Consider the following 18,209-nt stretch of genomic DNA (forward strand, 5'->3'; position numbering starts at 1 on the left):
ATCGCATTTGCAGTGTCGCGCTTGTAGTAAGTCTATAACTTTTACCTTTCAGTAAATCTCGAAGTGTACAAGCAGTTATTGCAGCAGCAGCCTTCTTCCAAAGCAAGTTGTTGATATGGATACGCACCGTTGGTTTGGCCAGCCGTGCGTGCCGAAACGTGTTATTTATTTGCTTTGTCAATTTTGTTTTCGGCCTGAAATGAACAAATAACCCAACTTGATTCCACATTAAACGCACAAAGTTTGCCTTTAATACCATTTTTTCGTTTTAAATTGGCGCATTTGTTCGTAGAGAGATTTACATACCAACATCATGTTTTAAATAGCGTGATTTATTTTACAAGGATATTTTCATGTTCTTTTCAGTTATCAATCATAACTGTCAAGATTATTTTTTAAATATAACGGAACTTGGTAACTTTTGATTAATTACGGTATTTGGACGTCTATCCAACGCCTATCTATCTTCTTAATTGAAAATGGGAGTGGCGTTCATTTATTAAATTATTCGCCCGTATCCCATGAGAGTAGTACTACAACTTCCATAATTGTAACTTTTTGATGTTGCAAAATAATAATGATAATTGTTTAAAAAATTTATTTTTAAATAGATTGTTCTGCTGCTATAATAGCTCATAAAATATAAATATCACGAAAAATCACCGGCGCTGGTCTAGAATCCTACCACAACGAAACACCATTTGGGTTAGGGTATAAAGTTAGCGTTTTGGTTAAGGTGGGTCAAGTATTATTATTAAATTAGGAATATAATAATACTTGACCCACCCACACCCAAACGCTAACCCGCATCTTAACTCAAATTTTGTGCGTTGATTTTAGAGCTGTGGTAGGATTCTAGACCAGCGCCAAATCACCTTTTTTACTTAACAAACTTTTATGTCTTGGGTTGAATTACTGTAATACTGTCAGTGTCATACTTGTTTAATTTTAGAATTCACGGCACTGGTCTAGAATCCTACCACAGCGTTGAAACAATTATTAAAGAAACGGACAATATTTTGGTCAGGGTTAGCGTTTAAGTGTGGGTGGGTGGGTTAAGTATTAACTTTCAAACCAAACACTGATAATTCGAGGACAGGACTTCTATAAATGCATCAAAAAGGTTGAGGACATCTCATCTTAAACTATTGCACCCTTTGCGATTTTAAAATTCACACTCATATACAACCATTACCACCTCTTATGTAGCCTTTATGAATTTCCGATACCGACTTTGAACAATTGTTTGAATATTTTACAGAGTTTGGGTTTGGATACGCAACAAGTTTATTAACTAATTCCCACAAGTTGGATTTCTCTGAAGATTTAAACCCCTATGATAAGTCTAATTTTGTGAGTTTAGACCAGAATAATTTGCGCTGGTCTAGAGTCCTACCGCATTTGTTTTAACACTAACGAAACGAATTGTTGAAATTGAAATTGCAAGGAATGCATAGATTTGTACGACAAAATAATTTAGAAATACCTGAACACCACTAACTTGCCTTTTAACCCAAATAATGTTAGCAATATAAACCCTGGACAAAAATGTCGTCGGATTCTAGTGCCAGAAGTATCCAATGTTTACTGGCTGGTTTAGTTTTGATGTGCTCTTTCACCATCCCAGGTTGGAAAGTAAGGTGAGGGATAAATCCCCTGTACAGATTCCCGTTCGGCCGCGGCCATAGCTGTGCATTTTATGTGAAATCAACGTAAATGCGGTCAGTCACGAAAAATCACTCAAACGTGCAAAACTTCCATCGCGCTAACGGTTTTTAGTACAGTACTCACTTTTCAGCTGCGCAAATTTTACAAATAACGCTATTACAGCCGCGCAATTTTGAGCTGCAAAATCGTCTCCCTGCCAACATCCAAAGTTTCCAATCTGGTCGCCATCAGACTTTTTTCTTCAAACTTTTTGTGTTTTTTTAAGGTATATAGATTTATCTATTATATAGGCAAACAAGACTTGTAACTATGGCTGAGCTACAGATGTTGCAGGAACAGGAAATTCCAGGTGGTCGTGCTGCTCTCCTGGACAGCCACAGCAACCTGCAGAAGGTGGCATCGTACTGCGCCCAACACTATATTGAGGTATATGTTAGCAAAGAATATATATTTTTGTCACCAGGCAATTTCTAAAATTGATCTTCCGGAATTTTTATTTTTTTGTCCACACATTCATACAATCTTCTTCTGGGCAATTGTAATTTCCTGGGAGAACAATTTTACAATTTATATATTGACTATGTTTGACAAGTTATTGAAAACTTTTTAATTGGAAACTTTGCATAATGTGCGGACTAGATGGTTATTACTTGACTTAAAAAAATTTGTGTCGCTCTTATAATGTTATTGTAAGAATTTGTCTGATGGTAAATGTACTATACCAAGAACCGCTTATGTGACTAAGTTTTGCACAGTTGTTCAATTTTGATGGCAGACTAATCACTAAATAAAAACATTTCCCATACTTTAAAAGACCTTTCTAACACTTTTGATTTCACTTGGCTACAATGCTGTCGCTATTTTACCAATTCAATGTTTAAAGCCATTTAGTAAAATTTGCTGATCTATTCTAATTGAATTTATTTAATAAAAACTAACTAAATAAATAAAATCCAAAAAATACCAAAATTCACTTGTTTTTGTTTGGCTGTTTTACCATTTTGTTGTGTTTCTTTTTGATTTTTTTAACATACATTTATTTTCTGTTTCTTTCTGCTTAACATCTTATTTTATATTTGCAAATCTAAGTAAAATCATCGACTGACACACATCCAGCATAGTTGCTATGCAATGGCAATTGATTGACAATCAATTGAGCAAACTAAACCTATTTTTTATTACTCCATTTTGATCTATAGTCAGTTAACTTCATGCCAATTTTATTGCTTATTTTTTATGACAACAATTTAGGAGCCGAACAAGAAGACTGCACTGGAAGAAACGAAGAACTTTACGACGCAGTCGCTAGCGTCGGTTGCATACCAGATTAACACACTAGCAAGTAACATGCTTCACATGCTCGACATACAAGCTGCTCAACTCGCCAACATGGACTCTGCCATTAACAACATCTCCCAGGTCTTGTGACTTTAATTTTTTAGTTTTGCGGGCTTAGATAAGAACTTGGACGTGAATTACTGTGACAATGAAAACAATATACTTTAATTAGGACCTAATTTATGTGAAGCAAATTGTATCAATGCTTGGCATTTTTTTGCTCCAAAATACTGAACTGTAACTAATTCCTCGCTAAATTTAGTAAACCTCTTTTTCCACTGAACGTATTTTTATCTAAAATGTAAAACTTTTAAAATCGCTGAATTTGTCGTCATGCTGACAGCTGCCATATGCGACGAATATTTTCGTATTAGCTGCTATCTCTTAACTTGATTTGACAACAATGTTCTGGGAAATTCATGGACCTAAAAATATGGTTTTACCTAACATTTTGGAAATATAAGTCTTATGAACATTTTGAGCGACTTAGAACTTGGTACTTTTAACAAATTTTGTGTGAAGAATTTATTTTATCTTTTTTTGGTTTTAGTTGGTGTTTAGTAAAAGTTACTATGTATTATATATTTGCTTTAATGTGTTGAAAAATTTTTACCTAAAACACTAAAATTTTCAAAAATCATTAAAAGCATACAATACATTGATATGAAATTTGTACCTGCCATTTTTACAACACATATGAAATATATAAAACAAATAAGTTATCCATAAAATAAGGACTTTTTGCCTTTAGATGAAAACAGCTTTTTTAATCTACTTCTGATCATTATTGATTTCTTTATTTAGACTGTTGACATTCACAAAGAACAACTGTTTTTGCATGTGTTAAAATTTTTTGATCTTTAAAACCTAAATTTGAAATATCATCTAAACCGTACAATATCCTATTAGGATTTTTTATATACTTATACATAAACACTTTGTGAATATAAATCAAATTGGTTTCTTGATATGTTGTTTTAATCCCCTATATTTGTCCGAGAATAATGTCACCTTCAGTTATAAACAGCCTTTTTTTAAAGTTTTTTCTGATCATTATTGATTTCTTTATTTAGACTGTTGACATTCACAAGGAAAAGGTAGCTCGTCGAGAAATCGGTCTTCTCACAACAAACAAGATAATCACAAGATCTCATCAAATAGTAGCTCCAACTAATCCGGAAAGGTAACTTTTTACATGTAGGGTGATCAGGTGGAACTATCTAAAGAACAAATTGTATTGAGTTCTCAACAAGCTTTTGCTCAACCCCCAAATGCATTTTTTAATTAATCACCCAGTTTTTTTTACCACTTCTTTTGTACATTGCCATGTTTTACACAGACCAATCAAATACGTTCGGAAACCGGTTGATTTTGGTGAGCTTGATGACGTTGGACACGGAATAAAACTCTCGTCTCAACCAAATACTGGAACTGCTAGAAGAACTTCTGCTCCTAGCACTAAGAAAGCTGATGCCACTACGTAAGTTCAAAATATATTATTTGTTGAAGTTTATCCACAAAGTGCAGGGTAATAAGTACCTTCAGACTGTTGTATGTTTTGTATTTTATTTTGTAAAAACAATGATAGCATAGCATGTTGATCCCACAATCTATGAAGCAAAAGTTTATTCTGTTTAAAGTAGTTTAAACTTGATTGCAATTTTATCGGCATAATTCCCTTACTTAGCTGTTGATTGTTACTAACATTTTTTTAATTATTTTAATTTCCATCATTGAGCAATAGAGAATATTTCTATAATTTAAAGAAAAATTATAAAAACAACTTCAGCCACACACCGTTCCATACCTAGTATAAAATTATTTGATGATTATAATTATCAAATATTTTTATAAAGCCAGTCATTCTTAAATTTTTTTTGTAGAACCGTTTTCTTTTTAAAAAAACGGAAGGTCCAATTACTCTGTAATTTAAATTAGTACTCATACATACAAACTGTCAAATAACGTATTATTTTGTAAGGTAATTAATAGATGTTGCACAAATGGCTTAAACCTCCTTATGATAATAACTCTGTTAGGAAATCCCTGTTACCCGGACTTGTTTCCATTTTTAGCCCTTCGAATCGTGACAGCATCAAGAGCAACCTGAGTGCCGGCTACGGAACACTCCGCGCCGTTAAAGCGCCGACTGTGCCACAAGAGTACAGTCAAAGTAAGATGGTCAATTCAGGTGCTTCCACACCAGACCTGGTTGGATGTCCAACAATTCCCCTAACCCCAGCTTTTTTTTTTTTTTTCTAACAGACAAAAAGCAGTTTTATACAAAACTTCCTTATATGGCATTTGCCACGAAAATGTTGCCAAAAAATTTGCTGGATTGTTAAGAGTTCTGTTTGCGCCAACAATTTTATCAGGGGTGTGCACTTGTGCAGCGTACAGCCTGCGGGCAATAATCTGAAGCCTTTGAGCTAACTGTAAAGTGTAAAGTTTTTGTGCTGCTTGTGAAATATACACTTGAACAAGTTGACACTAAATTTCTTTTTTATTAAAACATATCAATATTTTGTGTTAAAATTTGTCCCATCGCTGTAAACTGTTGCACGTCCCTGAACTATATACTTATATCACTCAGCATGTCCGCTGTAATTGAAAGCCTGCATGAATTTGTCCAGCCTAACCATTTAGCCTGTCTTGAAGTTCATAATAACACGGCAGCGTTTTTGATATGCCTATTAATATCTGGTTTTAATTTGTTTCACTAACACTGCAGTGCATCTCTGTTTTGCTTAACTTAAGACATTTGTGAAAAAAAATTGTATAAAGATGTGGTATTTTAAGTATAGCGGAGTGTATTTTTTCTTTAATTAAAAAAAAACGAGATTTACATTTTTTTTTGGGTCTAATCTTTATAAAAACATTTTTCATTTTATATAATTTACATATAAATAATAAATGTATTTCCAATCCTAAAAAATGTCCTTTTTTTTTTCAGTCTGCTGGCTGTTTTATTGAACAAATTAACCGCCTTAAAACTGTTTTGTTTATGCAGATAATTTGATTCTAATTGGTTTAATACTAATTTGAGAGGGCTGTTCATTTTACAATCGATTCAAGAACACATGACGGATTTGGTCATATTGATAGCAGATTGTCAAATTGCTGCTTTGGTTTCATGTTTTTAAAAAAAATTCAAAAAATTTTGTCTATGATTATGTTAAAAATATTTTTTTTTAATTTTTTTTTTAATAAAAAAATATTCTTTAGATTTATTCTAAATTTATCTCTACATAAGCAGTATTTATGCCAAACTGCATAATACGCATGAACAGCCCTCTACAACAAAAAGCATTTCTTTTTTGCGTCATTTTAACCGACGGTTTGTCACCCTTCATTCTACTACCACTGCCACCGAGGTGCATTATTTAAGGTCGAAGGTTACCGTCCATGTTTCGCACGCGCACTCATTCCAACAGCAGCTCCGATACCACCGGGAGCCGAAGCTCCAGCGTGGGGTACATACCCCCCACCGGTAAGACCCAACTTCTCTCTCTGACGAAGCTGGCACTTTTGTCGCTAATCGAAGCTTGTAGCTTTGTAGTTCAATCCCGCTGCTGCACTTACAATCTAAATCGGAACACAATTAGAACTGACAAGTAATCTCTTAAAATTGAGTGTAATTAAAGGTCGGCTATTAACCAACAGGTGCAACAAAAATTCACCAACATTGTTTTTGTATAATCACAGCATTGTGTGAAAAAACGTGGAAACAATTCTGTAAATGATGATAAATTTTGGCACTTTTGTCGCTAACCGAAGCATGTAGCTTTTTAGTTTAATGTCACTTATACTTAATCCAGATCTTAACCCAATTAGAGTAATCTCTCAATTTGAAGTGTAATTGAAGGTCTGCTATTTAACCAAAATGTTGTAACAAAATTTTACCAACAATATTTTTGGCAGTCTTGTCGCTAATTGAAGCTTGTAGCTTTTTGGCTCGCCTCTTCACTCAATCTTAATATAAACAAAATTAGAACCTCTAAGTAAAAGCTTTAAAAAGTTTGTGATTCATCACATTGAACATAAAAATCTCTTTTATAAATTTGAGTTGTGCCGTCGGCTTTTTAACCAACTCGTTGCAACAAAAATTTAGCCAACATTATTTTTTGATGAATCACAGTGCTGTGTAAAGGAACCTGTAAATTCTGTAAATCGCATAAATTTCAAGCAACCAAAGTGTAGTTATAGCTTGGCAGTTATTAACCCAAAATTTGAAATGCAAAATTTGTTTCTGACTGTATTAGTTCACGTTTTAATAATTACACCATAATACCACAAAATTATCATAGACATGAATAAACAATACTCTAAAGCCGGCATTATCTGCTTTGTGTGTTGCCCCTAAAATCAGATATAGTTCAATGGTAAATTTATTATTAATTTAGTCAAATCTTACAAAAATATAATGAACAATTAAAAAAAATATTCTCTGAAGCTGTTAATATCTGCTTTGCGTTAAATTACCACTTAAATTGTATTTAGGCTTTTATACATAACATTAATTTCTTACACTAGATTACAAATATTAACTGGCTGATCTAAGATCATCTCTAAACTGCTTGAGATTAGAATTTAATGTGCACCTATCTTAAGTAATTAAAATGATTAAATTGCGAAAAAATGCTTGATAATTTAAACTTAATTGAAATTAAGGCAGCAACAAAACCATGCTAACTAAAAAACATTTTTTGCGATAACATACAAACCTTGGTTGTAACTCAATTGTCCTAACTCCCTAAAGCGTAACGTCCTCGTTGAAAGTATAGTGTGTGGCTTTATTATAATGTAGTTCTAGCTAACTAACCATATGCATGCTTCTTTTTAACTAAATTACACATTCAGTGTCAAATGTGCTTTCCGACATTTGTCAAGTTCCACACATTTCTCAATCTTCATTTAGAAATGCAAAAAGTCTGTGTCTAAATAATTTAAACACCAAGGCACTAATTTCTTTAAAGGTAATTTTTTTAACTTTTTTTTTTTTAAGTTTGAAAACCATCCGCATTTGATACTGAATGTTAGTAAATTATTTTATTTGGTAATTATTAACCTAATCCTAATGCATGTGTTATTTCTACGCTTAGCAGCATTCAGTTCTTGATTCAGGGTTTTCATTAGAATGTGAGCCTAATTGTTGTTTACTTAATGCTAGCTTTGTACACTGAATATAACCTTTTATACATTTGCATTGAAGCCAGATTGTAAACTACCAACAAGGGTCATGAACACATAAAGGTTATTCGCTAAATATTTTGTCTGTAATAATGTTTGATGCAAAATGGCACAATTAAATAGACATTGTGCTAACTTAAAACTGTCTAAAAATCAACAATATTGCTTAAAAGAAAAAAAAACATAAAAAACATTTTCATACTTTAACAAAATCTAAGTTTTTGATTGTATTTTATAAAACATTTTCTCATTTCTCTGGTCATTAAAAATATTGTATTTTTACCTATATTTACCCTAAATGTGCAAACTTTTCTTTTGCCATTCTTTGTGTTTAAGCCGTAGCATTACAAGATTCTTTTATTTTATTATCCTAATGTGTATCACATATTCTAATGAAAACCCTATTGATATACAGTGATTGGTGTTTGACAAAAATAATTTACCTTCTGCTTAATCAGATCTGGCTAACATTTATATGATCGGTGAGTTTTGCTTGTTTCATTCCGAAACATTGCATGCCCATTACGCACATTGCTCTTTTTTGGATTTTAACATGGTGTAGTAATCATATCACTATATTACTTCCACGAGTCTAGTTTGTCTTGTTTTTGAAAATTTATTTTGGGGACATATCTTGTTTTTGCCGTTAAATGTTTCATTTTAAGAATGTTTTTATAATTTTTTAATATTTTAAATTTGAAACTGATTTTGGTACTTCCAAATATAAGTACAAATAAAAACAAAAGTTTACTGTTACTAGGTAGTGGGGTATTACAACTTTTCAACTTTTTAAGCTGTTTGCTCATGTTAAAAAGTTGGCTAAAATACTCCAATTTAAACAAAAACATTTGTTTGCAACAGCGTGTGTTGGCATGGCAACTGTTGTTCTTCTGTAAATGTATTTCACTTAGTCCTTGGATTTTCTGGATCATGTTTAAATTGGTCAGGTCAAGTTTGTGGTAGAATTATTGCAAAACACAGAAAAAACAACAATAACAAGTTAATGTGTATTTTTTGGTAAAAGCCTACAAGATGAATGATGTAACACAACCATTTGCAAAGGTATAAACTGTTTTATCTTAACCAAAAGTTTACAACAACCTGTTTTTACAAAATGATTTTGAAAATAACTTTTCATTCTTCTGGCTTGGTAATTTAATTGTATTTCTACCATTGTTTTGTTGTAAGATTGCCTGCCTAATTTATTTTTAACCACAAAATTCAAGGACTGTTATGCAGGTTTGTCAACTTTCACGTTATTGGTGTGTCGTATGCAGCATTGAAATGCTTCAGTCTGTTTGGTTTTGTCGTTTGCACTGTGGTAACCTTGTCATTGTGATTTTGTGTTAAACTCTCACTAGCACGACTTTCAGTTATTATAGAAGATTATAGTAAAATTGTATATTCATTGGTAGCGATGTCTTAGATAATATTGAATTGGAGCGGTTACACAATGCCAAATCACAGTATCGGTATTTGTTTGATTCTAGGGTGGTATGGGTTTCAATCTGATACCAAATTAATACGAAATTTACCAAAACAAAGTTGGGTGACAACTGGATGTAAAACTAAACTTGTTAAAGCGAAGGCAAATTTTGGCTGATAAGCATTAAAAATACCTTTAAACGGGTACAAAATGATTGTGAAATGCCAATCATGCATTAAATGGACCAATGGAATTTGGTATCATATCGGCAGCGATACCAAGTAAATTGTCAAGTGCCGATGCTGCAGGCATTGAGTTTCAGCTTCACTAGAATATTATCAGACTATAACCTTATCATTTTACTGTTAATTAAAAATAACAGTTCCCGCTAACCATGGTGAATTCAAACTATTAACTCACTCCAATAGCCATTAATAAAAACAGTGTTACCATGGTGAATTGCATCGCATTATTTGTATGGATATTGCCGATGCCTGCGAGTCTTGCCCCCTAACCATTGTCTTGTTGCCAGCTGGGCCGGGGAATGCCCCTCCCGCCCCCCCTGGTCCCCCTGCACCCCCAACAATGCCTGCCCCGCCACCGTCAAACATACCACCACCACCACCTTCTGCTGGTAAGATTTGGCAGCCATTTTTGGTCAAAACGTGGTTATTTAAGAAATACAAATCTTTTTAATACAGCAAAATAGCTGATAAGAAAGTTACGAAATTTAAAAAAACAACGCACCAAGCGTTGAACATTCCAATCCCGTTGGACTTTTTGAATGAAAACCTTTTTAATATTAGATAAGTTCGGCTGTAGCTACTTTTACTTAAGTCTGATTTATCGACTCATTTTAGTCGTCTTTTTGATTGTTCGCAATATTATTATCTTGCTGTTAATTATTTTAAGCAACTGTTTCACAACTATCAAACAGAAAAAAAAAGATTTATTCAGTTGTTCAAACCCCATCTTTTTTTTCTAAACAAAGAATAGGCATTTATAAGACCTTATTACTTAAAATTATTTATGGCTCAAAAAAAATTTGACTGAAAAACTTATTTTTGATCTTTTCCATACTAGCTAAGTGCATAGAAATGTGCCAAATCAAGTCGTTTTCCTGCTAAAATCAAGGATTTGGCCTAATTTCTTGAGCAATTACTTTCATGCTTTAAAAAAAACATTATTCCATATCCAATTTTGCAGGTAAAATTTGTCTGTTTGCATTCGGTGTTCACCATTAGTTACATAACATCATAATGTTAGTTTATTCGGTGCCTTACATTTAGCCTGTCATTGCATGAATTATCTTAGTGTGGCGATGTAGTTAATATCACATAAAAATATAACAGCTAGTTGTGGTTATTTTTACATTTGAATAAATAAGCCTTAGCAATTCTACGCACTAGTTAGATTACTAATCCAGACAATTGTAGAAATACTTAAAACAGAGTTTACACAGAGTGTTTGAATTGATTTACATATTGAAGTATTTAAAAATCCTAAGCTTTTTTAAAAGTTTTTGAATAGTCTGTGAATTTATTTTATACCAGCTTAATTTATGTATTTTAAAACTTTAATTAAAAAAATTAATTTGAAAATTAATTTTAATAGCGCTGAACATTCCATTTATACTGTTTTATTTTAAATTCTGTTTAAAAGTATTTGAGCGATCCTATTTTGGTCTTTGAAAAACTACATTCTTTTTTTTTCATTTTTTCATATTGTGAACCCTGTTAAGAATACAACTGTTCCAAGGAGTCATTTGTTTAAATGAAAGCTAAAAGCTTAGCACTTTATTTAAAAAATATATAACTTTACTTAATTTTGTGCTTATTCTTTTATGCCAATTATTTGATTTTTTGCTACAAAATAGGCATGAACATGTCGCCAGGTATGCCACCACCCCCACCTATGATGTCATCACCCCAGGGGGTGCCACCACCACCCCCTAATTTGTCAGCAACAACTTCACCCGACTCTAGCGGGGGTTATAGCGTCCCCAATGTTGCATTTGATGGAAGGTAAGGTTACTGCTTTTATTGCCATTTAGCCATTGTGTATGTGATATTTTAAAAGAAAGTTTTTGTAATTTAAAAAAATAGGCTTTTACATTTATTTCAATGAAATGTGAAAGATTCGCTAAATCAGTTTAATGCTTAGACCAGGGTTGCTCAACCGTGGCCCTCGCCCCCCTAAGGGGCCACTGGTGTATGTCTTTATAGGTATTAAAAATGCCCTGGCGGAGTCCAAGAATAGGCTATGTAATGACAAAAGTTGATATAAATTAAAAAGACTGATTTTGTAAATTATTATAAAGTAACCTAAGTGCATTTTTCGGTTGGTTTCGTTTAATGGCTTTATTTGTTAATACCGGAAAGAAGTGAAAAAAAATATCAAGTGAAAACACGTTAAAACAAAGCTCAACAATTTATAATCAAGGGCATTTCAAAGGGGGCCACGAAGCATAAAAGGTAGAGAACCACTGGCCTAGACCTTTTTATTTACAAAAAAAAAAAATTTATCTGATTTGTTATTTCAATTTTTATTTTCCTTTTAAACCAGGCTTGTCCAAATCACAACTGACCAGTGTCATAATAACCTAGCCGCGAGAGTGAATTTTAACCTTAATTTTAATACAAGTTTAGTAACTACACATTTCTAGTAAATAACTATTTATACTTTCTTTGACCATCTATTATTTATTAATTCCTACTGTTATTTAGCACTTTATAAAGAAAGTTACGTCCTAAGGGGTATTAAAAATACCCTGGCGGAGTCCAAGAATAGGCTATGTAATGACAAAAGTTGATATAAATTAAAAAGACTGATTTTGTAAATTATTATAAAGAAAGTCATACAAACTCTGATTTAATTAAACTCAAAAGTATGCCTTGTGGAAACAAGTCCAAAGACTGATGTTGTAAAGTTATTAGCTTTCTTTTAACTGGCATAGTTGACTTGGGCAAAAAATTTAATCGGTCTGATTTGACCAAAAATAATATCATTCCAAAAATACTATTTTTCTTAGCTAAATTATTTTGAAGAAAAATGTTGATCTCCTTTATTTATCTTAACTTTCTGTACCTTAAATTTAAACACACAGGAAATGTTGCTAATAAAAGGCAATTCGTAGTAAGATCTCAAAGCCCATACAGAAGTGAGTAGCATTTTGAACTATTCAAATATCTTTTTATTCATTTTTTCTGTATGGGATTTGATATCCTTACTACATCTTACTAAAAAATTATGCCTCAAAACAATTATTCCTTTGTGTCTTGATATAGAAGTAGCTATTTAAATATCTTATTATTCAATTTTAATTTAACATCATATTGAACCTACTTCTGTATGGGCTTTGACATCCTTACTATAAACTTAACCATCATGCTCCAAAGCAATGCAATTATTCCTTTTACCCTAGAGCTCCTACAGTTGGAGGTACGGTCGACAACTATGCTACCACATCAGGTAACGAACATATATCCGCTCTTTATGTATTACATGCTCCAGCTCCCTGTTTAAATGTGTGCTTCGACATTATAAGCAGAATTTAATGCATTAAATAGTTTTAGAACTGCTTTAAATCTTAAATGGTAATTTGAAAGCAAATAGTAGTTTTAGTTTAATATTTTAAGAGAATAGTATTTCTAGAAAATCAATGAAATCTTACATTTTATGTCAATCAAGTCGTAAAAAAGTCAAAATTCAATTCAGTTTTTAATTGGATTTAAATTCCATATCTACGTTGTATTTCACTTTAAAACACAAAGTCACTCAATTCCCAAATTAATATTCACCAAAATGTCATGATGAATATGACATGTCACAAAACAAACACAAGGATTTGTATGACATTTTATCTAAACAAGGCATGTCTTTGTCTGAATGTACAACATTTGCATGTTTAATGTCACAAAACCACACCTCATTCTTGTTCCATAAGCTCATTTCATTCAATATTTCTTACAGTATTGGTTACAGCATTTACCATACATTGCTTAGTCATAGTTAATTATTTTTTTATAATTATATAAGCACTTTCTATTTTTATTTAAAATGACATTTTTTACTGCTGTCATGTAAAAAACTATATTGACTTGCAAATAATTAGTTATAATTAAAAACAATAACAGTTAAAATAGCAACCAAGTTATTTTTCATTATGGACAGCACAGACTGAAAAATGTCGCTCTGCTGCTTAATATGTTGTTTGCCTCTAGTTATTTATATTTTTTTTCTCACTAAACTTTTCTTGAGTTGCTAGAAGATAATAATCTTCTTGTTAGTTTCTTCTTGTATTTTTATAAACCAAAAAAAAACGTATGGGGACTACTAAGTTAGGAACAAATCTTCTTATGAATATAAATTCATCTCTATAGCATTAAGATAAAACATCATCCTGTTTTTTGGTTTGCATTGATATTTCCATCTTGAAATTTGCAACATCAATTTCAAAACCATAAAGTGTACTACTCTCTCTGTTTTTTGTTTTTTTCCTTTTGTCTGTCTGTCCTCTTGCGCCGTGGCCAGTCTTGGACCTGCCTCCGCCGCCCGCAGAATATATCCCCCCACCGGCACCGGAACCCTACATGGGGCTCTCGGGGAATCTCCCCAATGCCCCTCTCCCCCCAAGTGTACCCATGTCGTACTCAGGTGACCCTGGCTAGGTTTTCAAGATTTTATTTTGTTCTTTTCAGGGTTCGACAAATGGCATTGGTTCACGGCAGAATGCAATGGAAAAATAAGAATATAATGTCGATCTACTCAACCTTTTTGGTTTTGTAGTTTATCTAGCTAAAAATAGAAATGTTTTAGAAATAAAAATATATGTTCAACAAAATCTAAAATAAATAAATAAGCTGTGCTTTACAAACTTGAGGTTGCACAAAATTCTTAGACATCTTCAGTAGGCCTAAATCAGTTTAACACGTTGCTTTAAATTCTACTAAATATTGTACTTTTTCTATCTTTTGATATGTAAATGTTGAAACTACTGCAAAACACTATTCCCAACTGAGTTCACTTTAAAGAAATGTTTTGTTTGCTCTGCTGAAACATAAAGCGTGGCACAAAAAGACCACATTTAAAGCCAGTATTGTAACAAATAACAAGTCACTTGAATGGCTAAAGTCCAGCTCAAGTAATTCTCAACAAATACTGTGAAAAGTTAACGCCAAGTCTTTAATTGCATTGCATTCAACTAAAACACCTGACTTGGATTTAAGTCGTGTAAAAAATGTGATTTTAATTCAATATAATGTAAGTAAAGATTTATACTATTCTTTCAAGTCATGGACTTGGGTCATTATGACACGTTAAATGGGGTGGGAGCCTGGAAAATTTGGAATTTATAAAGATCTAGACTGTGTAGATTTTAGAGTAGTTTAAAAAGTTGTCATGATCTGTTGTAATTTGTCGAACCTTGTAGCGTGCTGTGTTTTGTTTTAGGCTAGTAGCACTTTTGTTAAGTTGCATGGCTATGCTGTATATGTTATTATTTTGAGACTGCTGAACGTTCTCTGTTGTTATGTTGCAACTTTGTTACACTGGAGAGAAAACATATCCTCTGAAATGTCCACATTTTTTGAAAAAACTTTAGAATCAAATAAACTGGGCTCTGAAATTGGTTTAAACCGTGACCCGTCCCTGCTGAAGAAGTACTGTTGAACGGTTACGGTTCATAATAATATAGCTGGTGCCTTCGGAAAGGCTATTACAAAAATCAGGCGGCCTAATCAGCATTGCAATGCAAACAAGACCAGACTTGAAACCCAACTAGTCTACGGTGAGGTTTGAACACACGACCTCCGCCAAGCCTACGCCGTCGCACTATCCTGACTAAGCTATATTCGGCAGGTGATAAATTTAGTCTCACCACCTCGGCCATTCTTGTAGTGCAGGCAAGGCCACGCTAGAAAAACAACTGCAGCTTGAGGTAAGGTTCGAAATCACGACCTCGTTTCCAGATATGACCGAGATCGTGAGTTCGAACCTCGCCGCAGGCTGGTTGTTTTAGTTATTCAGGATTATAGTGCAAACAAGGCGGAAAACCACTAGCTTACGGTGAGGTTCGAACCTACGACCTTGGTCATATCTGGAAACGGGTCTTGATTTCAAACCTCACCGCAGAATAGTTATTTTCCTCGTGAACTGCAATCCTGGTAATCTAAAGTTCTAAACTAATTCCTGTAAAAGTATTTCCGAAGGTACCCGGTATATTATGAAATAAATTTTACGTCGACCTTCTCCGCTTCAGACCCTGGAATTCCCCCTCCACCCCCCCAGTTGGGGGGTACCGATATGTTGCCCCCTCCTCCACCAATGGACGTCGGTTTGCCCCCGCCCTTCGAACCCCCGATGTCAAACGAACCGGATTGGGCGCCTAGAGACTATTTGGAAAAAGGTGAACTTGTTTTGTTGTTAATTTTTACAAGGGGATAGAATATTTTTGATATATGTTTGTTAATCGCCGTATTTGTCTAATTCTAAATAATAACCAGGTGGCACTACATAAAGACAATCTGTATTGTATTATTGACAACAAGGCTACAAGTGTATATTTATATACATACTGTATATCTTTTAACGTTTACATAACATGGCTGACCTTGACAACTAACATTGTTGTACTCCTGCTGTCTTAAAATATATTTTAAAACGTTTAACAAAATATGCGTTTAGCTTTATCGAAAACCCGACAACAGTCACGTAGTTTGGTGTGATTAGTTTGAAGGAATCCATAAGCTAGATGGTTTTTAAAAGATGTCCGTAGACTAAAAAGATTGGGATTTTTTTGGGGGAATATATACTTCGTCTATACTGGCACCGTCAGTTCCTATGAAGTAAACATGGCAAAGTAATAATAATAATTTTTTCCATAAAGATACGTCCTTCTATACATCTACGTATGTCCGGCCCTAATAACTACCATAGCTATACTTCTGCTGCTTTAAAATATCTCTCAAAACTTTGTAATGAGACTTAAAAAAACTTTTTTGTGTCCATTTGCAGTCGTGGTCATTTACGACTACGCGGCTGACAACGTTGACGAGTTGAATTTGCGCGAGGACGACCTGGTCTACGTGGTAAAGAAGAACGATGATGGATGGTTCGAAGGGGTCCTTAACGGGGTCACTGGGTTATTCCCCGGAAATTACGCCGAACCCGTCTCCACCTAAGTGCCCAAATAGGGGCTTTATAGGGCCGATATCGAAAAATTGGGGCGAAAGCTATAAATAACTAAATATATACTTTATATATTTGTGAAGATGAATATATCATTATTCTACCAGCTGTCAAGCGTTTTGTTCTAAAGAAAAGATAAAAAATTGAACTTTTCGCCAGGAAATTAGCCTTCTGTTGGTAATATCCTTGAAATTCTTTTCGCGAAGGTTTGAATATCAAGAATATACTTTATAAACTTTAAAATTATACTGCCTTAAGGTGGTAACGACTTCGCATTTTTATGACGCCAAAGTTTGGGTTAATAAAGACCAAACTTACTACACGTCTTTGGGAGTTTTTCTCTTTTATGACAACCGTTTGTAGGTGGTGTTTTCAGATAACAATCCCCTGAAATTGGTCTTACTCATGTTTGCTCACATTTGGCATGTAATGCTTCCCAAATCATGGTTCTGTATTGCTTATCTATCAAACGAGCCCGACTGAACAGTATTCATTCAAAGCCATAACAGCTTTAGGCTGGGCGATTTGACCTTGAGACCATATTTTATTTATTTGCCAGCTTCTTTCAAAACGCACAGGTCGATCAACTCGTAATCTAGGTGGATGGTTCTTAAATTTCAGTACACGCACTAGCTTTTATGCTAATTGACTGACAAATCATTTTTTAATTGAGTTAGAATATCTTTTTGACTGAGTTTAAATGAAAATCAATAACTTGACAGTTTGTGTAAAGCAAATATTAAACAAAACATTAAGTGAAGTGATTTTTTCAAGTTTGATGGGGTACTTCATGTCAAGAAAGTAAAATGAGTACCACTGGCCGTGGTCAAAAACAGTATTTTGTGCTTCTCCTAAATTAACCTTCTATCGCATCTACTGCCTTTCGCTGATTATGTAGAACGGTTATTTTGCATGGCCCTTGTTTTGCGAATTTAAAATAATGTTCTCTTTTTTATTTGGCTTACAGTGTAAAGAAAGTTGGGTATTTAAGATATCCGATATAAAATATAGTAAGTCAATAACTTAAATACATATAGCCACTTAAAGAAATGTTTTCACCTTGCAACCGCCATTTGCAATGTGAAAATCAAACGTTTCATTTTAAATAATTAATGAAATTCTTTTGGAGCATAATGCTTGGAGGACGTAATAAGAAATTATAAAATTACTGTTTCCAGACGTTTTTTAAGTGCCCGTGACATTTCGTCTTCCAAAATTGTCGTTATGCCCGCTATAATTTGCTCGCGTTGTCTTGGTGTAATATATCGTGATGTTTGGTGTGCATTGTAATATGTGGTGTACATAAAAAACAAGCCTGCAATAATAATACATAACCACGCCGTTCCAACCAAGTTTGTGTTGGTATTTAACGAGACATTCTAGTTGGTGGTGAAGAACA

The 18,209-nt window shown here is 33.4% G+C and overlaps 1 protein-coding gene across 3 annotated transcripts; it reads left to right on the plus strand.

Annotated features, from left to right (window-relative positions):
* Positions 1–1,938: 1,938 nt before the first annotated feature.
* Positions 1,939–18,152, plus strand: LOC146146325 (abl interactor 2-like). Of its 3 annotated transcripts, XM_083389749.1 has the most exons (12): positions 1,939–2,094; positions 2,920–3,087; positions 4,080–4,189; positions 4,346–4,486; positions 5,082–5,179; positions 6,395–6,496; positions 10,155–10,256; positions 11,499–11,646; positions 13,047–13,093; positions 14,156–14,278; positions 15,882–16,028; positions 16,637–18,152. In XM_083389749.1, exons 1-12 carry the CDS (start codon positions 1,978–1,980, stop codon positions 16,801–16,803), a joined length of 1,470 nt encoding a protein of 489 aa, XP_083245875.1. In that variant the 5' UTR covers positions 1,939–1,977; the 3' UTR covers positions 16,804–18,152. The 3 variants fall into 3 exon arrangements, with proteins under 3 accessions (XP_083245875.1, XP_083245876.1, XP_083245877.1); XM_083389750.1 differs by lacking the exon at positions 6,395–6,496; XM_083389751.1 differs by lacking the exons at positions 6,395–6,496; positions 10,155–10,256.
* Positions 18,153–18,209: the final 57 nt, after the last annotated feature.

The sequence above is a fragment of the Ascidiella aspersa genome, chromosome 5 (genome assembly GCF_963924565.1).
Source record: "Ascidiella aspersa chromosome 5, kaAscAspe10.2, whole genome shotgun sequence".
NCBI lineage: Eukaryota > Metazoa > Chordata > Ascidiacea > Phlebobranchia > Ascidiidae > Ascidiella > Ascidiella aspersa.

Excerpts from the sequence above, each read along its gene's own strand:
- LOC146146325 (XM_083389749.1), top strand. The coding sequence starts at position 1,978 with ATGGCTGAGCTACAGATGTTGCAGGAACAGGAAATTCCAGGTGGTCGT. Across the intron at positions 4,190-4,345 it reads GCTCCAACTAATCCGGAAAG|ACCAATCAAATACGTTCGGA; the intron begins GTAACTTTTTAC and ends TGTTTTACACAG. Across the intron at positions 14,279-15,881 it reads TGTACCCATGTCGTACTCAG|ACCCTGGAATTCCCCCTCCA; the intron begins GTGACCCTGGCT and ends TCTCCGCTTCAG.